The 25094-nt window shown below is 46.1% G+C and overlaps 1 protein-coding gene across 6 annotated transcripts in view; it reads left to right on the top strand.

Annotated features, from left to right (window-relative positions):
* Window positions 1–25094, top strand: part of TP63 (tumor protein p63) — a 108274-nt gene that overhangs the window by 12367 nt on the left and 70813 nt on the right. For 4 of the 6 annotated variants that reach the window (XM_065639694.1, XM_065639695.1, XM_065639698.1 and 1 more), the window contains exons 2-3: window positions 8920–9048; window positions 9763–9895. In XM_065639694.1, coding sequence (XP_065495766.1) covers window positions 8920–9048; window positions 9763–9895 — 262 coding nt within the window. Of the gene's footprint in view, window positions 1–8919; window positions 9049–9762; window positions 9896–24401; window positions 24548–25094 lie in introns of those variants that run through there. The other 2 variants (XM_065639697.1, XM_065639696.1) reach the window with 2 other exon arrangements.

Here is a 25094-nt window from a genome sequence, read left to right as displayed (position 1 = left end):
CACAGTGAACTAGGAGGATCATTCTGTGCAGCCAGTTTCACTTTCTTTGATGTAGGTCAGTCTTGCTCACGCACTGAGGGCTCAAGTAAAGAGCAACCAGAAAGCTGAACGATCCCTTCATACACCTTTCCATTCTGCTCACACACACTTCCAAAAGAGAAATTGAAATCATAGAGATTGGGATGCGCTGTTACAGTAGACTCTAGCAGAACACAGTTTTTAGAAGTCATGCAATTAGCATTCCTCTGAGACAGAATTGGTTTAATTCCTCTAAATATCATATATCTCAAAGTTGAAACAGGGCATGCACAATGCAAAGTGTGCCTAGAGAACACGAAGAGGCTGATATTCCTCCCTAGGCTGTCCTCAATGGGTGCTGTAGGACGCTGGCTATGCCACAGAGCCCTTCACCACTGTCACTCCAGGTTCTCTCTTGTGTTCCCGATATCTCCTTGGTTGGTGGTTACCTCTGAGATGAGGGTTCACCCTTCGGGCAGTTGTCTTCTTTTGTTTTCTAATGCACGTCTCTGTGTCACTGGACCGCTTTTCTCTCAGCTGCCTTTTCCCATAACCTATAGTGCTGCCCACATGTTTTTCAGTGAGATTGCATATCAGATCTGGAAAACGTCTGAAAAATGCAAGATCTGGGAAAAAAAGAATGGACATTGGAACAATGGGTGGAAGTTATATTCTGTGTCAAAAAATCCTGGGTGTTAGAGTTTGTTATTCCTTACATTTGCCCTTCCAAACCCATTCATCTATCACGCTTCTCCCAGCGATATTTTTTATAGGACTAACAGTTGGGAGCAATGTTATATGGGAGGAAAATCTGAAGAATTTAAAGAAGTTGCTGTAAGTCTAAATTTTAAAAATCAAAGTCTAAAAACTGGGATGGAAATCTAAAGGAGAATGAATACTTGTGAGTGCAGTTCAGCAGGACCTGCCTCTGCTGGGATGGGGGGTCAGTCTCTCTCGGGCTATCGTGAGACAAGACCTTGGAATCACAGAATCACAGAATCACAGAATCACAGAATGTTAGGAATTGGAAGGGACCTCGAAAGATCATCTAGTCCAATCCCCCTGCCAGAGCAGGAACACCTAGGTGAGGTTACACAGGAAGGCGTCCAGGCGGGTTTTGAATGTCTCCAGAGAAGGAGAATCCACAACCTCCCTGGGCAGCCTGTTCCAGTGTTCCGTCACCCTCACTGAGAAGAAGTTTCTTCTCAAATTTAAGTGGAACCTCTTGTGTTCCAGCTTGAACCCATTACCCCTTGTCTTACTGTTGGTTGTCACCGAGAAGAGCCTGGCTCCATCCTCGTGACACCCACTCTTTATATATTTATAAACATTGATGAGGTCACCCCTCAATCTCCTCTTCTCCAAGCTAAAGAGCCCCAGCTCCCTCAGCCTTTCCTCATAAGGGAGATGCTCCACTCCCTTAATCATCTTTGTGGCCCTGCGCTGGACTCTCTCCAGCAGTTCCCTGTCCTTCTGGAACTGAGGGGCCCAGAACTGGACACAATATTCCAGATGAGGTCTCACCAGGGCAGAGTAGAGGGGAAGCAGAACCTCTCTCGACCTACTAACCACCCCCCTTCTAATATACCCCAGGATGCCATCAGTCTTCTTGGCCACAAGGGCACAGTGCTGGCTCATGGTCATCCTGCTGTCCCCAGGACCCCCAGGTCCCTTTCCCCTACACTGCTCTCTAATAGGTCATTCCCCAACCTGTACTGGAACCTGGGGTTGTTCCTGCCCAGATGCAAGACTCTACATTTTCCCTTGTTATATTTCATTAAATTTTTCCCCGCCCAACTCTCCAGCCTGTCCAGATCTCGCTGGATGGCAGCACAGCCTTCTGGCGTGTCAGCCGCTCCTCCCAGCTTGGTGTCATCAGCAAACTTGCTGATAGTGCGCTCCATTCCCTCATCCAAGTCATTGATGAATATATTGAACAGTATTGGTCCCAGAACTGACCCTTGAGGCACTCCACTAGATACAGGCCTCCAACCAGACTCTGCCCCATTGATCACAACTCTCTGGTTTCTCTCCTTCAGCCAGTTTGCAGTCCACCTCACTACCCGATCATCCAGTCCACACTTCCTCAGTTTTGCCGTGAGGATGCTGTGGGAGACGGTGTCAAATGCTTTGCTGAAGTCAAGGTAGACCACATCCACTGCTCTGCCATCGTCAATCCACCTTGTTACGTCTTCATAAAAGGCTATGAGGTTGGAATATGGCATGAGGCAGAGAAAGAAACGGGAAAATGCACCATACAGCACAGTTCATGCTGGGAAGGGGTGGCTGCTTATTGGCGAAGTAAACAGAGAAAGAGGCATAGCTAGACGTGAAATACAGATCCCCAAAATTCAAAAGCAATCTCATCTCTGAGGGAGTGAGAGCCTGCTCGTCTACCCACGAGCTTTCATTTTGTCTCCCCTGTTCACGGCAATGAATCTGTTTGTTACCAGTGGTCTCTAACGGGTGCTCCCAGAGTGTGTTTTGCTGGCCAAGGGTGGCTGATGTGGCCGTGGGGGACAAGTGTGCTCCAGGTTTTGGGGAATTCCAGATGACACTGCCTGACAGGGGCATGCTTGTCCCGTGCTGCCAGACCCCGCTTCCTTCTCCTCTTGAGCAGCTGTGAACTTCATTAGGTAGCAGTGTCTACAAATCACTGACTGCAGTGTTAAAATGCAGAGCTGGGGGAATTCCAGCAGGAGGAGAGCTGCCAAGTTCCTCACGTTTTAAGGGTGCGGTCTGAAAAGAAGCCCCCTCCCCACTCAAACTAAAAATACAACTAACACCGAGATTCAGGCAATTAAGTGTAATGCCCGTGAACTTTAAATAGTTTGTTAACCGTTGCTCTTGGTGCATTTTAAGGTGTAACTGGAGAAGGCAGGGACCAGCACGTGGATCGGAATTGCTGGAGCTGCCAACTTCACTCTTCTGTGACTTACTTCTTTATCCAGGCCACACTCTGAGCCAATTTAGAGCTAATATATTAATCTATGTATGAATTAAGGGTTGTTAAGCGGTTAATTGCTTTAAGCATTCAGGATGAAAGATTAGTTTTTAACCTGGGCATCTGGGTTTGAATTCTACTTCCACCCTGAACTCTGAGTGTGGCTTAAAGCAGGACGCAGCATTTCTGCAGCCTTGATTTTCATTCCCCAACATCAGCACTTTAGTGACAATAAATGAAGTTTAAAGGCTTTTTGCTCTGCAAAGTGTAGTGCATACTGTACCTGAAGAAATTGAGGCCTTTTTGAATTTCTCTATCCAGACACCCCAAATTACTAGCTCCTTATTGAGAAGCATCAGACTGGGACTCGAGTGACCAAGTTTGTATTTCTGGCTGCACAACTGGCTCGCCAAGTCATGATGAGTAATACTATGACCTCCTGGTGCCTTAGTTTTCCCACAGGTAAAATGGGAGTAATTATACTGTCTTCCTTTGTAGAGCACTTTGAGAGCTATGAATAAAATGAGCCATTAGATATCATTATTTAGACATCATTAATTATTCTTTGGGTTCATTTGTATAATGTGCAAATGCTTTCTTTATAAGAGTAAGATGTTCTTCTCTTTGAATCAAGGTTTCCTAAGTACTCTGCTAGCAGGTCCTTTAGAGGAATATATCTTGTGAAAAAAACCAGAAAAATCTGTAGCTTACAAAGAAGAACTTCTATGTCCCTACCTGCTTGTCCACTGACCGAGAACTACAGATCCAGTGATAGAAAATTGTACGCCATTGATAAGACATTTGGTGAGGTGAAGAGAAGCGGAAAGCAACATCCTGTAACTTTGGCAACAAGCAGAAATAAAGCTCTAAATCATTTGGCTCATCCCTACTGTGAAATATTTCTTCTTACAAAATTTTACAAGTCTGGCATATGTCAACCACACTGATCGCTTCTGAGAGTTTGTACACTGTTCAGGAGAAACACAAACCACGCAGAGCTCCAGCTTTCAAGGGAAACTAAGGAGAATTGGAGGTGCTTGAATCTCTTGAAACCAAATCACTGAGATACCTTATTCATTTCTGGTTTCCCCATAAACTCTACTGTTAACCTGGGTGCAGTTCAGAGTGTTAAAGCTCCAAGCCTATTTTGAATGGAAAACAAAACAAAACAAAACCAAACCAAAGAAAACCGTGCTACCTCTTGATTGTGACAGTCTGTCTTATTTTTGGAAGGAGGTTGCCAGGCTCATGTATGCACCACAGCACTGCCTGAGCTGCACCCTGCACCAGACCTGACCCTGTATCAGTGAAATCAGGTGGCATCTGCCTTTAAGGTTAAAGCTATAGAAGAGGAGGGGCTGTGCATGCTCTCTATCAAACCCAGGTCTTGCTTTCCTCAGGAGTTCCTGTTTTCTCCCCAGCAGTAAGTCAGACTTGGTGTTTTGGGTTTGGCCCTTTCTAAGAAAGAATATTTGCAGTGAAAAGTGGCTTTCTGGGTGAGAAGTGTTGTTGTGTTATAATAGTTGAGTTTAATAGTTCTCTGTCATTGTTTGCTGGTGTGGAAAGCGTGTTTTTTTTTGTTTTGTTGCTTTTCTTTAATATCTTTGATGTGAAGGTAGGAAGGGGGAAAATGTGGTCAAGAGTGGAAAGCATGTGCTTAGAGGGAGGTAGTAGGAGCAGAACTGTCTTGTTTTCTCTCTGGTTTGCCACCAGTTTATGTCATGCCAGGCCAAGGATTCACGGCTTTGTTTCCAACTACGCTGGGACCCTCGGCTCCAGGGAAAGGCAATAGCGGTGCAGATGGTCTAAAGGTTGTGAAAGGCAAATGCTGTGCCTGCCAGGGTTTGTTTGTTGATTTTTGGTGGAGTGTGATTTGGGTGTTTTGTTTAATATTCCCAGCCTTCTGGGAGACTCTGAAATTGAGTGCTGTGTGGGCACAGCTACAGGGGCATGTTGCTCTCGCTACCATATTTTGCAGAGATCTGGCTCATCAACATGATGGCAAACTGAATCACCTGGGATGCAGTCTCGGTGTGGGGGGCTGTAACACCCAGGGCCTCCTGAAATAATCAGGAGACAGCAGAACAATCAGGATGCAGGAGGCTCCAGCCCACAGAGCGAATCTGGAAAATGCTTTCACCTGGAGTCTGGGCTGCTCTTGCTTTAGCAAAATAAATAGGATGGAGCTGAGCTAGACTTTAGGGGGAGTGAATTGTTGGTTGAAATCTGTGCTGGGATTCAGTGGGGCAGGAGCAGTGTCTTAGCACTGTGCCAGGAAACCCTGTGCTCTTGGTGAGGTGCTGCTTCTCAGAGAAGATTTAACTTGTTATTTCTGCTAAATAATAATTCTGTTAATTAATTAATTAATAATCCTGGTAGTTTTTAAAGAAGGGAGCTTGTGTGTGCAAAGTCCTGTCCAGCTTGCAGTTTTATGGGGGCTGCAAATCCCTCTGTAGTTCCAACCTGGTGCAATTAGTGTCCTCTGATGTTTATGGCAAGCTGCCTGCCAACTATTTCAGCAGCTAATGCAGGGAATTAAGCATATAGCTTGTAGACTTAAGGCAGAGGGCAAGCTAGACGATAATTGCTGCCATGTTTTGTCCTGTCATAGTCCGTGGTTTGGTGTAACAGGCTGTGTTCAGTAGTGTCACCTTCTATAACGCACTTCGGGATTAGTGGTTGCGGGTAAAAGGGATGGTTTTTAAATATCTGTTCATGAAAAAGCAGCTGGTAGGAGCAATTTGAACAATGCAAACTACTGCTGTCTTGTGATCAACTTTAGGCACTTGGGGATTATTTTCCTGAAGTTAGAACGTTTGCTGATACGGGAAAAGACAACTAACTAGAGTAATGAAATTCATGCATAGGTCTTGGTTAGGATTTAGCTGTTATTTTCTTGTGGAAGAGCAAATTTGGGTACTTAGGTATGTTGATTAGCAGACAGAGAGGCTGTTCCTCTGTGTTGAAGGCTGTTTGTTAAGGAAAATGGCACTAAGTTTACATTTTATTAAAATCACAGGGAAGAAGACGGTTTAGCTTGCATATAGCTTTGTGCTGAACTGAATTTGGTTTTCTTGCAGCTTGACAGCTCTTTCCCACCTGAGAGCAGGGTGTATCAAGCTTGGTGAAAAGCAATGCTCACTGCCTCTGTAATGCTGTAGCCTTCTCACAGGTGCCTTGTCGAGGCTGGTCACCTAATCCTTCAGCCTCCTTTGGAAATAGAGCTGCACAGATAGTAAAGGTGTTGCAGAGTGTGGAAGGACTTTCTCAAATTTTGTGTCTGTGAAAGCATAAACCAGGGAACTTCTTTTACTTGGCTTAGGGAAACATGCCTTTTTAGCCATCATGTAAAATCTGATAATGCTTTTCTTAGAAATACTAAGCCAGTAGCTTAGTTAAGTACAGGGGTAAAGATGACACAGCTGGAAAATGCCTCTCTCTGGAGAAATTTGGAGTTGTGTGTTTAGTACAGGGTTGCAGGGGTTGTGTGTTAAGTTGTGTGACTCTTTCCAGCAGCTCTGCTAGCTTCACATGTGTGGAACAACAAACCTGGTTTTATCAGACGGTGCAGCTAATATCCATCTTCTTCTCCTGCGCTGCAGGCTCTGGGTGCTGTGAAGAGTGTTTGGTTGGATTAGGTTTACGAGAAGCAACTTCTGCTTTGCTGCTGAATGGGACCACAAGGGCTGAACTGATTGCTTTGCCTTCTTGTGACCCGGGACTTTGTGCAGCTGTGAACCACAGCTGGGACATGTCATGGCATGCAGGAACCTCATTGCACTGAGACTTCTTGAAGGAAAGAAGGCCTCTGAGGAAATGTCTAGTTTTGGTGAAGTTAGTTCCTGTGTACCTAGTAATGAGGTGGTGTGGATGATTGTCACTACCTTTGGACTTAATTTGTTAAAAGTGGTGTTTTTTAAGTCAAGGGCAGTTGTGACAACCAGCAGATAACTGTTACAAGCGAACGCTTCAGTGGTTTGGGAGAACCCATTCTGAGGTTTCTCTACCTGTTCCTGGGAGGTCAGAGCTGGGTGCAGGGTATCAAGAAGTACTTGGGGTCTGTGGATTTAGTGGCAGAGTGGGCTGGGGGGCGTGCATGCCCCATTGCTCCCCTCCAAAACTCACAGGAGCATTGGTTCCCATCTTACATAGCAGGCTTTAGGCCAGATCTGTTGTTCTGGGTTTCAATACAGCACTCTTGAAAGTGTCTTACCAGACTGAAAGCTTGAAAGGAGTAATTTCTGATACTTTGTGGGATAACTGCTGTTCTCTGAGGATTTGACAGCGTTTATTCACATGTAGTGTGGGTATGTGAGACAGAGCTATTAGCTATGACACTTCTGAATTTTATTTTTGTCTCTGGCTATTCATGAACTTTTAAAGGATGTTGGGGTTTTATTTGTTAATCACGAAAAGAGCGAGCAACTGAAGTGATACTTTCACCTATTTTGAGGCATGCTCTGCTATTGCTCTGGGGTCCAAAACTGCTTTGATTTCTGTTAGCTTAGGAAAACTGCTCTTTTTTTTTTTTAAAGACCATGCAGTTCTGTGGGCAGCAGAGGTGAGGAAAACCCTGCTTTTTGTAGACCAGAGTCATCCTCAAAACATAAGAGGCCACACAAATCCAGTAAAGAGAGCTAGATCCCTCTCTGGCAGCATCCAGGAAAAAATTTTTCAGGAAAAAATATTTCAGGAAAAAGTAGAGGAAAAGAACAACTGTAGTGTGATCCTTCCTCTGAAACACTCTTACTTAATTTTGGCAGCTTAATAAATTAGGGTCTCCCATGCAATTTGTTTAGACCATTGTGTTAAATGACACCAAAATGTGCCAAACTAAATGTTAGTCCAGTTCTTTTTGGAATCCATTTATAGCCTTGGCTCCTTCCACAGCCATTCTCCTGGCAGGGAGACCATTCACTTGCATTGTGCTGAAATAGCCCTTTAATATGAAAATTTTGCAGGGTGCCCCCATCCTTGTAGCAGGAAAGGCAGTCACCTGCCTTGTACTTTAATTAAGTTTTTGTCAACTGCAAAGATACTCAAAAAATTCCTCCCGCTCCCCCTTACATCCCTGCAGCCATTGAGTATTTTGACACGGGTATAAAAGTTGCTGTGTTTGAATTTAGAAATTGGCCAGTGGGATGAGAATGTGCAGCTGTGGAAGGCGCGAGTGCTCTGGCTTCGTCACTGCTCCTCTTGGGCCCACCTATTTCTGTGAGGCGTGTGGGAGCTTAAGGGGATAAAAATGGCCAAGGTAATTAGCAGGTCTGGCGGAAATCAGCCAGTTGGGCTCAGAAATTATTGGAGGTGAGAAGGCAGTAGACAAGCAGATATAATCTGATGTGATGGAACTTACGTCCATAGAAAATAAAGCAAAAAAACCAGTGTTTTTTTAAAAAAAATATTATTATTCAATTTTTTAAAAATAATACTTATTTTAGTCCAAGACTTCAGCTGCAGTGGCTGGGTATAGAAGTCACCTAAATCATCCAAGGGCATGCAATCTAGAGAGGCAACCTGTCAGGGAGAGTGGAGTCACACACTGCTTAGGTGCTCCACCTGCTGCAAAGATTACCTGATTTATGTGGAAAGTTGATTATTTGGGGATAAAATGGAAAGTAGTTGTGTTGTTTGTTTGTTTGTTTCCTCTGGGATTATTATGATGCAGCATCCCAGCAGACTCTGAGGGGTATTTAACTTATTGGGAAGGGTGGCCAAATTCTCTCCCATCTAAATACAGCATCTGCAGCAGTGCGGAATGTGTGTTGTACAGCTGTGAATGTTCCAGGCATTCAGCGTGTCTCCTTTTTCACACAATAGCTTCTATTTATGGGTTTTCATCAAGTTGGGCTCATGCATTCAACATATCTTTGTGTGTGTTTTCTTTTTTTCCTTTTTTCTTTTTTTCTTTTTTTTTCTTTTTTTTTTTTTTTTTTTTTTTGCTTTTGTTTTTTAAGGTTTGTAGAAACTCCGAGCCACTTCTCCTGGAAGGAGAGTTACTACCGATCAGCAATGTCCCAGAACTCACAGCCCAGGGAATTCCTCAGTCCAGAGGTGCTCCAGCATATCTGGGACTTTTTGGAACAGTAAGTGGAACCTGCGGAAGAATGTGGTTTGGGACAGGACGCCTCTGAGGCTGTTCAGGGGACAGATGTTGGGGTTTTTGGAGTCTTCTCTACCTGTTGATTAGAAGATGTGGGTATGAGTCTGTGATGATTGACAGGTCTTGAGCTCTCAAGACGTTCTTCATCCAGGCTATAGTAAACAGGAGCAGAGATCACCAGTGACACTGAGTCTCTTCAAGAGCTTGGTTGCTGAACTGACTGCTGTCTAGCACATGGTCACTTAAGGTGGGTGGTTGGCATTTTCCCCTAAGAAAATGGGATCATTATTCTGTGTCCAGGCAGCATGTTTTCCTCCTTTGCTGATGCCAGGGAGGGAGAGGAGGTGGAGATGGTGCAGAGTTCACTCTGGCAGGCCTGTTGAAGGAAACAGAACTGATTCTGTTGCTGTGACTGATGCTGACACAGTTTCTGCTATAAATCCTCCATGAATTCTGTCTTCATGATTTAACTCCTGTGCTCGTGCCTCTTTTTTAGCAAGTGAAATGTCCCTCCAGGCCCTTTTCTGTTCAGGTGCTGCTGTTAGCATAGTGGGTGATGAGGTTCAATAGTAATTAATTACTCTGTCCTGAGACTCGTTCCTGGTCATGCCTGAGTTCTGGATGGCACCCTAGCACATGGGGAGCGGAGGAAAACAGAATTTGGCCAATTTTAACTGCATTACTCTGTTCTTTTCAGGCCAATATGCTCGGTTCAGCCTATCGATTTGAACTTCATCGATGGCCCATCTGAAAATGGCCCTACAAACAAAATAGAAATTAGCATGGACTGCGTCCGGGTGCAGGACACGGAGCTGAATGACCCAATGTGGGTGAGTAGTGAGAAGAGATTCCTTAACCTTAGGGGACTGATGAGATTTGGCAGGAGCTATTCATGCTGCGTTGTGCTGGGGCCATCTTCCCTGTCTTGGTGGAGGAGCTGTGGCCACCGCCTCTGACCATGGAAGTTCCTTCTCACTTTGTCTCTTGTGTCCCACTTGCAGAAGATGGTTGGGATGGTTGGGAGCCTGGCTCTGCCAAGTGCCTCTGGAGCTTCAGGATGTTCTTCACTGGTTTTTCTTTTCTTGAAGGTCAGGTATGAATGAAAACTTGGTTTCAGACCATGATTTTTCTTTATTTTTTTTTCCTTCTGTCTTTAGGTAGACAAAGCCAGGTACTGTTTTTAACAAGTCTCGGTCATGGGTGTCTCACCAGTATGGCTTGAGACTGGAATGCAGATGAGGCACTGGTGGTTGCTGGTTCATTGCCTTTGGCACAAACTGACCGTCTTTCTCTTAGCAATAGCTCTGGTGAAGAAGCCAGGTGCTATTCTTATAGGCTGGAGCAGGAGGTATTTCAGGAGCCTGAGCTGTTCATGTCCTGTTTCTGTTCCTCCAGGATTTTGTATACTTTGGGGTAAAAATCACGTGTGGTTTGAAATTGGTGTGGGTATCTGTAAATTTTCTCGTTCCTCTGTGTTTGCATCCTGAGAAACCGTGGCAGTTAATTCCCTGGCTAGTCAACCATCATTTTTAATGCGCTCAAAGAAGGCGTGTTGGCGATCTGCATCCTGTCAGTGTTTTAACGTGAAGGATCTCATCTGCAAGGAAAGAGCTCCCCGGTCATGCTGATTGCAATCCCTAGTGCCGAAAGGTTTAACCTGTTGCTGCCTCTCCGGTCTGCCTGCTGGGGAGACTGTGGTGTTCTCTGCATTCCTTGCAAGATTGCAAAGGCTAAAAAGGACACTTTGAGGTTGGGTATGTGCTTGGCTAATGTGGCGAAGCTACTCCAAGTGCACAAGGAGAGGCGACTGATGTCAAGTCTGCTTATCTTTTGATTCTGCATTCAGGTTGGGTGTAGGGGGGTGGCGTGCAAGCCTTCAGTGTCTGAAAGGCCACTTCTCAGCTTTTTCCAGCTCTGTAGCACAGCTCCAGTAAAATGGTGTTTCTTCAACAGCTAGTCCAAAAGAGTCTCCACATCTAGAGTGGCTCCTACTTTTCAAAATAGCTGGTAATGTTCTCTTTGAACTAATTAGGTCCTCTTAAAAATACAATCCCCAACAGTTTAAAGGTCAGCAGCAGAAACCCTGCTCCTTCCATGGCCAAACCAGGACTCGCTGCACCAAGTGCTCCCCAAAGTCTCCCCATCTCCAGTTCCCCTGAGCTGTCTGCAGAGCACTGTTGGAGCTGACAGGCTCACTTGAGACCCTTGTTCAGAGTCCCTCTCTCCCGGCTGTGGTACAGTGAAACATCAGTGGAAAATCCATTCCCCTTGTCCTCTCTGAGCACTGCTGAAGGGAGCACTGTGGCTAGGAGAGGAAGACAGGCAGGTTTTGCTGTGCAGTTACCTCTTGCTTATGATGAGTTTGATCCCAGTCTTGCAGGAGGCATTTCCGAAGAGGCTGAGCTGCATGGTTGCTTCTTTAAGATGTGTTTTTCACAGATATGAGAAGCCAAAGGGGGAGGGGGGAAATTCCATCCCATCCTCACCCTTACTGTAAGGCAGCAGCATGGAGTACGTTAATGCATGTACATTAATAAATGTTCCAGTTTGTCTTCACTGGAAGACAGCACCTTCGTTCAGTTGAGTGCTGCACAAAAGCCTTTACAAAGCAAAATATGCATTGCAAACCTGTGCAAACAGCCCGTATTTTAAAAGGAGGAAAGCTCCTTTTACTCCCCTTACCACCACCACCACCTCCCTATAAATTTGCAAACATCCCTGACAGGTGACAACTCCCCCTTGCAGAGAAGTCTGTGTTTGCTTTGCTGTTTCTGGGGCTCACAGCGGCTGCAGCTTGTGTTGGCAGAGAATGTGTAGCCTGGGGCAAGGTGTTTGCTGTTTGTTGGCTTTAATCTGAAATACCTTACAACCCTCTTCCCCTCCAGCTTCTCTTTTCCTTTGGATAGCTTCGGGGCAAGAGCTCCCCTTGCACCTGTCTCTCCTGTAACCTCAGCCATGTCACTTCTAGACACGCGGTACCACACGCGGCTGATTGCAGCGCGGAGTTGAAGAGGGCAGATCAACACAAAGGAATGCAGCAGAAACAGAGGGGCCCTGGGAGATGAACAGTGAGATCAAGGCAGAGTGCTTTTTATTGTTAGATTTGTCTTAGGAAAAGAGTAAGGCCAGCTTTTCTCCATAATGTACCACTGTGTGAGACTTAAATAAGCGCAAAGCAATTCAGACTGGCTTATTTAAAGCAATTGTTCTCATGTGGACTTTAAGGCAATTCTAACCAGCCTTAAAATAAGCTCTTCACCTTCTTGCAACTTATAACTGAAAAGCAAAACTTTCAGCCTTAAAAGATGCCCATCCTTGATTCCAAGAGTTGTGTTGTTGAGAGCTGTGTTTTGTTTTTGTTTTGTTTTTTTTAATTTAAATTTTAGGAGTGCAGTTGCTTGTTAACAACAGAACTGGCAGTGGGGAAGGAGCTGCATTTTTCACAGCACTGCCTGAAAAAATAGTCCCACTGGTGGGCTGGAAAATAAGCATGAGTCCTGTTGTGCTGAACACCCATTAGTTGTGTTCATTGCCTTGAAAAGGCAACTGTCTGAGAAGGGAGCTGCAGGAGAATGTTGGGTGACAAAGAAATGCATCTCATCTGAGCTACAGCTCTGTCTCTTGCTGAGCCAAGACTTTGAAGTTCTCACGCTCTTGTCTGGAAGGAAGAAATGTTCTTCCTTTGTCCCATGTAAGAAAGGGGTAAGAGAAACTGGTGATCAGCACTACCTTGGGATGAAAAGAGCCGGAGGGGACAGGAAGGGGGTTTGTGGGTCTGGTGTGACATTAGACAGTCAGCAGCATTGACCGTGTGCCTCATGACTGGCTCTTTCACAATGTCCTGGGTGGCCTGTCCATGAGGCTGCTGGCTGTGCCCCTTCCACTCCCACAGCGTTAACCACAGCCAGGCTGGGAAATCCCAGCAGAGATCTGCCTTTTTGCACGGCCAGAGCGAGGGGCTGGTGGTCTCTGTGGGTGCAGAGAATGTTTAGTCTCTGCCATGGCCCTGGTGTGGGAAGGAGCAGCAGATGGCCGGGAAGGTAAGCTGAATGTCTCTCCTTGTGGGCCACCTGCCACTTGTCAGGCTTCACCAACGGTGGTCCTCAGCCTCCTCCCTGACTGAGGATGCAGCCAGCAATCATGGGGTCTTTGGGGTGGTGGCCACCTCCATGCATTCAAGAGGAATGCTGGTGTCAGAGGCTGCGTCCTGTGGTGCTAGAAACGAGGTGATGTTATACGAATTTTTTTTTTTTTTTTTTTTTCTCCTGGCTGGTTAAATGCCCTGGAGCTACAGGGAGGAGGGGTCTGGGGACCTCTCTCTAGGAACAAGCGTGTGGCTGGGCAACAACCCCTGCATTGCCCTGGAGCCCTCACGGTGTGCTGTCAGCCGGCCATACCAGGTGCAAAATCGCTTTGCTTCACCATCCCTCAGAAGTCCTTTAAACTGCTCACCGATGCTAAGAGACACTAGTCTGCACTCAGACAGAGCTGCTTTGGGATAAGGACTACAGCAGGGCAGCATCCTGATAAAAGTGTTATTCGAGGGCCTTGCAGAGTCTGGAGATCTCCTGCCACCACCCCAGCAGCGTGTCCAGGGCTCCGGGGATTTTGCAGGCAGGAGCAGGAGTGCTGTCCCGAGTGATGGAGCAGCTCATCCCCCTCCCCCTGTACATACCTTCCTTTCATGCCCCTGAGCGAGCTGTCTTCCTGCAGCCCCTTGCCTAACCAGTTCAGTGGAATGCCTTTCCCCAGATAGTCGCTGTGGTCAGAGTTTTCTTAACTTGGATCCATCCCTCTCCACAAAAGGGAGAGAGAATTCCTTGCCTTTTTTTTTTTTTTTTTTTAAATTTATTTGTAATTCCTCATCTTCTGCAAATCATCATGGGGATTTGCTGTATGTGGCTTTGTTGGGCAATGCCGAGCTCCCTGTGGGGTGAGTTTCTGCCCTGGGGATGGTGGTGCTGGTGCTTCAGACAGGGCTGTGTCCTTCTGGGTTTGGGTCCTCGGCTTCACGGGCTGTGGGTGTCCCAAGCCTAGTGGCTACAGAAATTTTGGAGTAGTTACATGTTTCATAGTTTTAAAAGTGATGGCTTCAGCTATGTAACTTTGCTGTTCTCCTTTATACACAGAGGAGGAGGGAAAAACTAGGCTGTAGGAGAGACTGGATGCAGCCCATGTAGGACGTGGAGGTGTCGAAGCTCTCAGCCTCAGACCTCATGTCAATGACACATCTTGGCATTGGTATTTGATGCTTTCTAATAGGAACAAGAAACCTTTCTGGGGTTTAACCCACTGTAGGCTCATGGAGGAGCCACTTCAGCTGCTTTGTGCAGGGTATCTGCCCATTCCACAGCCCAGTGAGATGCAGAGGAGTGGGACTGAGGCCCCTGCAGAGCTGCCCTGGTTCAAAGTGGCCGGGGTAGCTGGTAGATCTCTTCTGTGTGCTCTCAGCCTTAGCACTATGTAAACCAGTTCAGTAGTTTGTATTTGGTGGCCATGAACTGAATTCTTGGGTCCCTGGGAGCCCATCACCTGTGCAAGCTGGGGACTGTGGTCAGGATAAAAAGAGCAAGAATATGATGGACAGACATAACAAAACCCAACCCACTGTCCAGAAGGATGTCTGTTGCATCCTATCCAATACTTTAATATTAAAGCACAGGCTCTGATCTCTAACTTCTAATTGCTTGCTTAGAAGTGTTTTGCTGGGTCAGGAGAAGAGAACTCTACTTGCTGCAAGGTAATGGCTGAGGATGCAGATGAAAGCTGGTTAAGGGGTGGTAGGACTGCAGGACAGGGAGAACATCCCTGTGTACCGACAGCAGGGCAGGGAGCTGGCATGGCACGCACGACGTGGCTGAGCGGTGCAGGGAGAGCTCTCAGTGCAGGGGCTGACTAATGCGTGGTGTGTTCTTCCCAGGGCTCTGGCAGGTGCCACAGCCCTGCATATTTTGTTGGGAAATGGTTTTGCACCTGGAGGATAAAGCTGATTTGATAAGTAGATGCTGCGAAGTGTGTCGTGTGGCTGGCTGTTTCCATGCCAAGTATTCCCAGATTGACCATAGAAAGGAAGGAAGGACTTTGTACAGCACAGGGATGTGATCAAAGCTTTTATTACTGTCTGGTTTGTGCTTGAGAGAGTTCGAAGCTTGCCAAGTTTCTCTTCTTTGCGGGTATTTGTTCGTTCTGTAGCTGTGCAAAGAAAGTTGAGATTATGCAAAGGCATTTCCATAATGAGCAAATGCATTATTCTGTTGGAAGTTTCCCTCCAGCACCTCTCATGTTTGCAGCTGAACTCATAAGCTCGGCTAATTTAGGCTTGGCTTTGTATTCCTGCTGACTGTTTAATCTTCTGCAGTTCAAGTCACTCCAAATGATCTAATCATCACATTTAGGGCTGCGGGTCCAAATCCAGAAATGGTCAATTCTTCCAGATAAAGGCTGCACATAAAGAGAGCACTTGTACACTCTGGCCAAAGCCTGAAGAATTCTCTCATTTTGTGTGTAGTAGGGATCTGAAGACATATTTATGTTTCTTTAAAATAATTTTTCATTAGCTCCCTTTCCTGTGCTGTTTTGCCCTGGTTCTGGCTGCAGACCAGGGCTGGCTGCATTTCTTTTTGTAGGAATGCAGCCAGTTGATGAGTGTCGTTACACCAAGTGTTTTCTTTTTAATGCTACTTCCCTGAATTCTCAATGGTATTGAAGAAAACCAACCTGCCTGCTGCACTATAGCTCATTTTGGAAGCATGTTTAAAATTCCTTTACATATTTCTGCCCTTTTAGTATCTTACTTTACATTCATCTTGGGAAGGAATAAACTAATTTTAAGCTGAAAAGCACAAACTTACTGGAGAAGAGCCCTGTGTGATGGGATGTCTTGCATTTCTTCTGGCCTTGCTCTTCTGGAGGGCTGGCTTTAAATCCCAGGCTCATATTGCTATGAGCACTTGAGGTAGAAGAGTGTTGCAATTGCAACTCCTGTCATCTGCCTACATGCAAATACCTCTAAACAAAAGAAGCAGTCGCTTCAGAAAACATCTTTCCTGAGCAGCGAGGCCTGCCTCCAGAGGTTTCCATGGTGCTACATGTGCTCCTTGCATAAGTATGGAGCAATAATGCATTAGCGCTTATTTTACATCTTTAAAAGATCTGCACAATTAAAAGGGATCTTGATCTTGGAGCAACAGACTCTAGGCATTTTTGCCTCTGGAGCAAGTTTAAGGTTTGTGCTGTCTTGCTGGGTACTTCACTGTATGTTTCTATCTAGTTGATAGGATCCTTTTTTTTCCTTAAACTATAAACATATTTAGCATATCATTTGTTGGGAAAACTTTGATTGGGTTAGAGCCCTTAAGTGGTAAACCCCTTGGCAGCTGGCATTTCAGCAAGCCACAAAGCACAGTTTGGATACCAACAGAAGTGGAGTGGCCATCCCCAAAGTTCACATTCCCCTGGACTTTTTTGGTTTTTATCCAAATTGGCAGCAGGAGAAAAATGAGGCCCTTCTCATGTTAGCTGGGAGAAGGGTTATGGATCAAGCTGTCCATTTCCAGCTGAATGAAAACCTTGCTGAGCTTTGTGGTACCTCTCACTTTGTGGAGTGAGATGGATGGAGGATGGAGAGCACATCACAGCCCTGTTGCAAGCTGCAGTGCTGACCCTGCCTGGGAGGGGTGACCAGACTCACAGGACGGTCCTTTCAGGTTAAAAGAAACCTTGGGATGCTCCCAGTGCTGCGCTCTGCTCCCCTTCCTTGTCCAGCGCTGTGCCGCAGCAAGCTGTGGGGTGTAGCTTTTGTTTTTAATTGGGATTCTTGCTTTGAAGAAAGCCTTATGCATCTAAAGTCTTGCTATATATGTTGCTTTGTGGTTCTGCAGATTCTGCCCCCAGTCCTGTTAGTGACTTTTTTTTTTGCCTCCTCCCCCCCCCAATATTTCATAAGGAACTTTTGGACTAGGTAATGTTTTCATCTGAATGTCTCTACCATCTGCTTTCCACCTCACTGTTGCTGATTTGATAGCATTGAAATTAATGAGGGAGTGAATTGTCAGGCAGTCACAAAAAATTAAATCAATCTCTGAGGCACAGATTAAGGAGTGGTTTGTGGCATGGGTTAGTTCGCTCACTGCTGAATGAACTCTTTGCTAACCAGCATGTGAATTTGCAGAGATTAATGAAAGATCAAAGGAGTTTTCAGTAATGTAACTCACTGTAAAAGTGTGTTTAAGCCAGCTGGAGATTAAAAATCCACAAGGAAAAAGTACCCTGAAGCACTCTTCTTTCTCTCTGAGGATATAGATGGGTATGGTGGGCCTCATGGTAATGTCAAAATTGGATTAAAATTAGACAAGTCAGAAACTAAAGTGATCGGTCTTCTGGGGAAGGTCTCTGGCCAAATAACTGAACCCAATGGCTCTTGCCATACCAATGGTGGACATCTCATGTGAGAGCAGGCAGATGGCACCTGGACAAAGACTAGCACTGAGAAATTAAATGTTTCTGCATAGTATGTGAGGAACAAAGAGGCTCCCCATCTTCCTCCAGTGTATGTCGTGGCCCAGCACACCAGGACAATATAGGATAATGGTGATGCGCTCACATGAGAAGCGTGAACAGCCATTGGTTGCACGGTCAGGGTTTAACCAGAGGTTTGGAAGGCTGTTCTCAAATTATTGCAAACTGATAACTTTTTAAATATTGGATTATTGTACAAGGGCTTGGGTGGGAGGGAACTGGCAGTTTAGCAGAGGCTGGCTGGAAAGAGCTGCGGTGATTGTGCATTTATGAACAGTTGTGTGTTTTCTGAGAGCAATCTGTAGTTTATACAAGATAAGGGAAGAACAACACTTTTCCCTCAACTGCTTGTGCAAGAACAAACCTGGTCTGTCAACAGTTGCTCCTATCTCGTAATTAAAAACAAAGGCTCTCTAATCTCTTGCTGTCTCCTGTTTTTCCCTCTCCCTGGCCAGAGCCCTCTGTCTCATGCTGGGGTGCAGGTTTGTGCCATCCCCTGTCCCACCTGTAGCTGGAGGGATGGGGCTGTTTGTGCTACTCAGGAGCAATTCTCATGATTTTTTTGGTGTGATTTTTCTCTTAATTTTGCAAAATATCTTACAAATGTGTTGGAAGAAGGTCAAGCATGCAGTGTTGACCATCCAAAGCTGCTCATCGGGTAAAAATGCAGTTTGAATGTTGAGGTTTGTTACTCCAACAAGAGAGCTGTTAATGGCTGAGGCTTGAACGTCCAAAGTCTCCTGGTCATGTCTCTGTGCATGAGTATCTGCTGACCTGTGGTTTTGCACTCATCAGTACAAAAAAGTGTCTGCTGGACAGTGGTTTGGAGGCTTTTCAGCTGCCTTGAAAAGACCTCTGTGTCCAAATGGTCATTTCTTTTTATCTCTAAGCATTTTTAATGGGAGCAACTGTTCTTTCAAGAGAGTCACTAGGGTACAGAAAAAGTGGAAAAATAAGATATAAGGAGCAGCAGGAATAAACAGACAACACTTTTTGATAAATTGTCAGTATGCTCAGTGCCCACGTTGGTGGGAATGACCTCCCTTGATGGGGCTGGAGGGGTTTTGGTTGTGCAGATGGTGGGGAAGGTCTGTGGGGAAGGGGACCTTGCATCATCTTGGCTGGAGAGCTGAATCTCTCCAGAGGAGTGTCTTGCTCTCTAATTAAATGGAGCTCGGCAGCCGGAGGGCAGAGTCCCCGGGGGGTTCTTGCGCCCTTCCTAAACCAATATTGCACAGCAGTTGTGAAGGGAACTGGTTTTGTTTCACAACTGCTTTCCACCTTCCCTCTCTCTGCTCCCCCCACATAGTGTTATCTCTTGACATGATGCCATTAACTTGCTAATTAGCCCTAGGGGTGTTCTGGAGGAGATAACGAGGCTATAGGAGCTCAAATAAGCAGCGTACGCAGATGTTTACTCAGGGTCGGAGGGCAAGGCTGTTGTGACGGGCGATGCCTTGGGGAGGACATGCTCCTTGGGGAAGGAGAAGCTGACCCGTAACTGGGCTCTCCTGCTGCCCTTGGCGAGTCCATCCCTTTATCCTGCAATTTTAAAATGGGGGAAAAAAATGCAATTTGAAGTCCTTGGAAGAAGAGATTGATCCTCAGTACTAAAGATCTGCAACCAGGGCATGTTTCTGGCTTGAAGGTTCATACACCTGAGTGCTTTCCAAAGGAAGTTCTGGGCATCAGACCTCTCCCTGGGTCAGTGTTGGGGAAGGCAAGAGGGCATGGAATTTTTGCTCACGCGTGCAGCAGAGCGGCTAACCCTGCGAGAGCCGGCGGTGCTTGTCCCTCTCCTGAGTACAGAAGAGCCGTACATCCCATGCCATGCTCGGAGCATCCTGCCCGGGATGCGCACAAGGCTGTATTTAGTCAGCAAGCAGGCAGATGCTGCCTTTCAGCAGCATCTCTCTTATTTTATTTGTTTTGTCTTGCCACAGATAACTTTTTTTTAAAGGGAAACTCCCTGTTTCAGTATGTGCTGGGTTCTTTTTCCCCTCTTCCTTGTGGTTTTAACAGCAAATACCAGCTCTGCATGAGTTTTTGAGAAGGGAGGGTGACTTCTACGTTTTTCGTGTATTTTCCTTTAGCTCTTAAACCTGACTGTCTGCTATTGCAGTTGATCAGGTCTGTCCCTGAAAAGTCTTCACTGGAAAGACTCCCAAAGCCAATTGGCAGAGGCTTGTTTTTCAGCAGTTATTCAGATGTAACAAACTAAAAACATACATGTATATACCTCTATATATTCCCCACCCCCCGCTTCTGTTATCTCAGTCGTAATTTGTAAGCATTTCTGAGCTGAGGGAATGTCACGGTCTGTGGTGATGCGGGGTTGATTTAGATGCTGTTTTTATAAGAGTGGATTTTTTTTCTTTTTTTTTTTTTCTTTGATCTGCAGGAAATTTTGCATGAACCACCTAACGTGCAGGCAGGTGAGCGTATACACACACACTCCCCCGCTACAAGAAATTACATAAACTCCAATTACCACTATAGCCGTGGCAGTGAGATTTTCAGTTGTTGTGATTTAGCACACTTACCTTGCATCCAGCAAGGGTTATTGAGAACTTGTGAATGATGCTGGTGAGAGAGGCTGGAATGAATTGTATAACAACATGGGGAAAGTGTATTCAAACGAAGAACCTGAACCAGCAGTTTGACTTGGCTGATGCCTCATTTTGGAAACTTAGGGGTCTTGTTTGCGTATTATTATTTTTTTTTTTTTCAACGTACAAGCAGGAGCCACAAAGCGTTGCCAGAAGGTCTCTAGAATATCTGAGTCAGACATGGGACAGTTGCAGCTGAAACTTTCAAATCTAGCTAGCAATCACTATTTTTAGTTTCCTACAGTATTGGAGGTAAATTGCTTTAAAGAGATTTCCTTTCCTGAGGCTGAGCTGCTTTTCTTAAGTTTCATTCAGCTGAGCATCCGAAGTGTGAAGTGCCAGGCTTTGCGCAGCTCCTGATGCTTTGGGTTTATTCCTTTATTTTCTAGTTTCTTCTTTTCCTGTTCAGGGTGGGGACGAGCTTGCTGGGCTAGAAGACTAAAGTTAAACTTTGTTCATCTGGCCTCGATATGGAGTAATTCTTTTTAACATGTGAAAGGAAGGCCTTTGCCTGAATCTGTTTGCTTTTTCTGACTTGGCTAATTGGTATAATAATGTGTAGTCTATCTGCAAGGTTTGTCTTGCTATGACTTTTGACCATCACAGTTGCAACAGGACTGATGCTGGTGTTGCTCTTGGAGACCTGTCCAGAAGGCTCAGAAGAATGATAACTATCACTGTCCCATTGCTGAGAAGTGAGTGTGTAGTTTGTGGAGGTGGGGGACGTCCCTTTGGTTTTGTGACTCAGCCATTTAAGCATACGCTATTTCAGGGAGTCAGGTTTCCTGCTGAGAGCCTCTAAAAGATGCTGCCTTGCTGCTATTAGATTGTTGGAGATCCATCTATGTGAATTTTTACATGTTCAACAGGAGATGAATGAGGCTCCAGGAGCTTTTCTTTCTCATGGTGAGGTAGAAGGGTGAGTGAACAAGCCCTTACTCTTTCCTTGCACCATCAGTGCCTGTATAAATACACAAGGCACGTCACCAGCCTGTGGGACAGAGGGAAGCATCTCATGAAGGGGGTGCATTTAGGTCTGAAGCCAGTGGAACAAAGTTCAGAGCCCTGGGATAATGAGAGGGGCACACTTGTGCCTGGGCTGCAGAGGTGTTGGTGGGTGCAGTGCCTTGTACGTGCTCTGTTACCTCCTGCCACCCCTGTCACGGTGGTGGTGGCTGCCTTTGTGTCACCTGTAGATGATTGATTTGCAAAAAGCCACTTCTGCAGCATCCACTTCAAGGTGACCGCGCAGGCTAATTCCTCTGAAACACTGAGCCAGGTTGGGGCTGTGTGTACAGAGGGCAGGGATTTGTGCTGACATGTCAATTTATTCATGCTATATACACTTCTCCTCATGTTTGACATGCAGATCTCTGGATAAACTTCCACGAATCTCTGTGTAGTGCATCTGGGTGTTGCTTCACCCGCAACCACCTCCAGCCATCTGTGGGACAGAAGATAGCAGATACCCAACACAACAGTGCTGCATTAATGACTTGCAAAAGAAGGATCTTCTGAGTTTCATAGCACAGCTAGTAAAGAGGTTTTTGCAATTGCTTGCTGAGTTTGAGAATCTATATATGTACCTTCTCCTCCTCTTTTCTTCTTCTCCATAGATTTTGAACTCATGGGCCGATATCAAAAACCTGACAGTATTCAGGGTTCAAAATGGTTCTCTGAGCACAGCATAACTTTTCCTCCCTATTAGAGAACAGAAAATCCACAAGTGATGTCCAACTCTGTGCAGGCTTTGCAGTGGTGCTGCAAAGTGACCTGTTTGGTTAGCAGTGCTGTGGCTGCTCCCTGCAAACCTTGCCTGTATCTCAGTTAGTGCTTGTGTGGCTTTTTGGCTTGTACCCATCTCGGGTGAGATCAGGTAAGTGCACCAGGTGTAGCCGCTGGTGTTAAGTGGTGCCAGGAAAGATGGAAATGAAGAGAAGGTGCTGCAGGAATGGTCTGAGCCGTTCCTGTGATGTAGGAAATGTGCTGTGTGCTCAGCAGGCTCTTGCTGGTAGTTCAGGAGTGCTGGAGGTGCATGTGGCCTCAACCTGAGCCGGGATGTTGCTGGTGGTGGTAAGCAGGGCTCTGCCTTAGCTGGGGAGGGCTCTGTGCTCCTCCCTGCAGCCCATTTTTTGGAAACACCTCCTTGCATTGTGCTCGGCGAGAAAGAATCAGGAAGGTGCACTGGAAATGCTTGCAACCTTTTGCTCTTGTGCCCAACAGTCCTCCATGTAGCTGTGCTCATGGAGTTACAGCTAAATTAGATTCCTACCTTGCTTCTCATGGCCAGGAGCTGTCGCAGGGTAGGGAGGACACCACAATCCTCTTTCTGCTCTGTTTGGTCTGGTGTTGGCTTTTGGCTGCAGATGGCTTTGTCCCATTTCATTAGTGGCAGTTTTGTGAATATGCTGCTGGTCTCCAGTCTGGATCCAGGGTGGTGCGAGCACACAAAAGTTCTTTGATTCTCAGATTGGCAGGAAGTCATTGGTGGCTCCTTCTGCTGCCATGTGCTGGGCACGGCAGGCCAGAGAGCCGTTAGCACCCTGGGCAGCACAGCCTCCTTGCTTTCATCTCCCTGTGAACCCGGGGTCCCCTCCCTGTGTTCCCAGAGAAACTGGGGTTAAACAATACCCAAAGGCGATGGAGACGGCATGGCGCAGCAGCACCAGCTCTGGGGCAGACGCTCGGCTGCAGGGAGATGCTGGTGCCCCGGGTGGGTTTGAGCCCTGCAGGGGGGACCGCTCTGTCCCTCGCGAAGCGCCCGGGGGTCGGTCGCTCGCCCCCGCGGCGGGAGGTCCCGGTGTTCGCGGCGAGCGCTGGCAGCCCGTGCGGGCACTCGGCAATTAAGCCCCGGTCTGCTGCACCGCAGCTCCTCAAATAAAAGTCTGGAGCGTTGTCATTAGGCGAAGAGGGCAGGCGGCCGCGCTCTGATCTGGATGTTTGGTTTCCTCTCTTCCCCCTTCCACCCCTTTAAAAAGGTGTTCGGTTTCCCCTTACTCGACGGCGCTTGCCCCGCTGTTCGGGAGCAGGCGAAACGAGCCGCCTTTTGTTCTCGCCGTGTCCCCCGCTCGCCCGGCAGGACCGCGGCGGCCGCTTCCCGCCGGGCCCGGCCCAGGGCTCCGGGACAGCCCGGTGCGGGGTCAGCGCGGGAGAGACCGGCGTGATTTTGCTCGTTCGCAGTGAAATCGCAGCGGGGCCGCCCTGACCTGCCTGTCTGCTCGCTCTGTTCTCCCTCAGACCGAGTCTCGGCTAAGTGCTTTTCCTTCCTGTCTTTTTAAAATCTTTAGTTTGCTGCGGGCACGGTGTCCAGGTGGTTTTTACTGAGCAGTACCCAACAACTTCTTCCATATATTAATTCAAAATCATGAGTCTCTTTGTTGCCTTTTAATATTTTTTTTAACATTTCCTGTTTTAATCGAGATTATTTTAGGGTTTATTACTGTGATGTGAGTCAGAAGCAGTTGCAAAGGAGAGAAAATACATAAGCACTGGAGTGATGTCCTGCAAGCACAAAAGACCCGTTGGCTATGAGGAAGGGTGAGAGCACACAGATGACAGAGCATGTAGCTGGATTACGTTGCGTGAAACAGTGATTGCTTCTCATAAAGCTCCTTGCGTGTGCATGTGTGTGGTATTTTATTTTATTTTGTTTGGGTTTTTTTGGCCCAAAACCCGCATGCTGCAGCAGCCAAAGGCTCAGCTGTTGTTGCTGCACTGCTGTTCTTCAGTGTCTCATCTCAGTCTCTTCCTGAACGTTTTGGGCTTTGGTAGCAGCAAAGCCTGTGTCTGAAGAAAATCCTGGAGACTTCTCAGAAAATAAATAAATAGAAGTTTCTTGAAATGGCTTCTTTAGAGGAACTCCATAGCTGTATTTTGAGTTACCAAACTTGTAGAAAAGTGACAGGGGAAAGTTATAGTTTGCTTTATTTTCTCAGTCTTCTGTTTTGTGTTTTTTTTTTCTCTTTTTCTTTTCTCTGTTTTCCCCTCTTCCCTTCCCTTTGCTCTTTAGAGATTGGTGATAAGGAATTCTAACTACTTAATGAGCTGGGAGAGGCCTCTCTCCATTGGAGTGGAGGACTCCAGGTGGCACTTTGACAGATTGGACAGGTAAGGCAGGAGAGCCCCACCTCCTCCTCCTTGCCTATAGTTAGGTATATAAGGGAAACTTCAATTATGCAGAGAGGCACACTCCGAGTCCTGTTATCTTCCAAGTAGCATCACATATTTTTAGGGTCTTCTAGGGGGTGGGAGGTGTTTGTCAAAATCCTGGAGCCAGAAGAAAGAACAGCAGCATTGATCAATTTGACTGCTAACATGTTGTACCTGGAAAACAATGCCCAGTCCCAGTATAGTGAGGTAAGGATTCTAGGTTTGAGCTATCATATCTTTAATATATTTTTATTCTTAGCGAATGCATGCAAATTTTTATTTTTTTCACCCTGTAGTCCTGAAGTTAGGTGTGGAATACACATTTGGTTTTTGAAACTTTTGCACTTTACAATGGGAAGCAGTTTGCTGGGCTACGTACTGGGATGAGAGTGAACTTTGAATCTTTAGATTTGGGACAGCGAATTTGTTTTGGATCAGCCCAGCAGAGTTTTCTTCCATTGGAGAAGGAAAGCAGTCGCTTACTGTGGATGATGAATACAGATTGCATTTCTAAAGCAGTCTGAACAGTATCTCTGCTGACTGCTTTATAACTCATTTACTAGTCTTTTATTGCCAGAATTGCTGCTCATTGTTAAAAGTGGATGGTATCTAGGAAATAACTGAAAATGTATTATAAACCCCTTCTTAGGATACCTTTTTGAGTAAAATAATATGCAAACAAAGGTTCTCTGCTGCAAATGTTGCATTAGCGTCCACACCAGTAACTCTTTTACTCAGTGCTGTTAATACCTTG

This window comes from Caloenas nicobarica, chromosome 8 (assembly GCF_036013445.1).
Source record: "Caloenas nicobarica isolate bCalNic1 chromosome 8, bCalNic1.hap1, whole genome shotgun sequence".
In the NCBI taxonomy this organism is placed as follows: Eukaryota; Metazoa; Chordata; class Aves; order Columbiformes; family Columbidae; genus Caloenas; species Caloenas nicobarica.
Note: the sequence above shows the minus strand (reverse complement) of the source record. Positions and strands in the feature narration are given on the sequence as shown.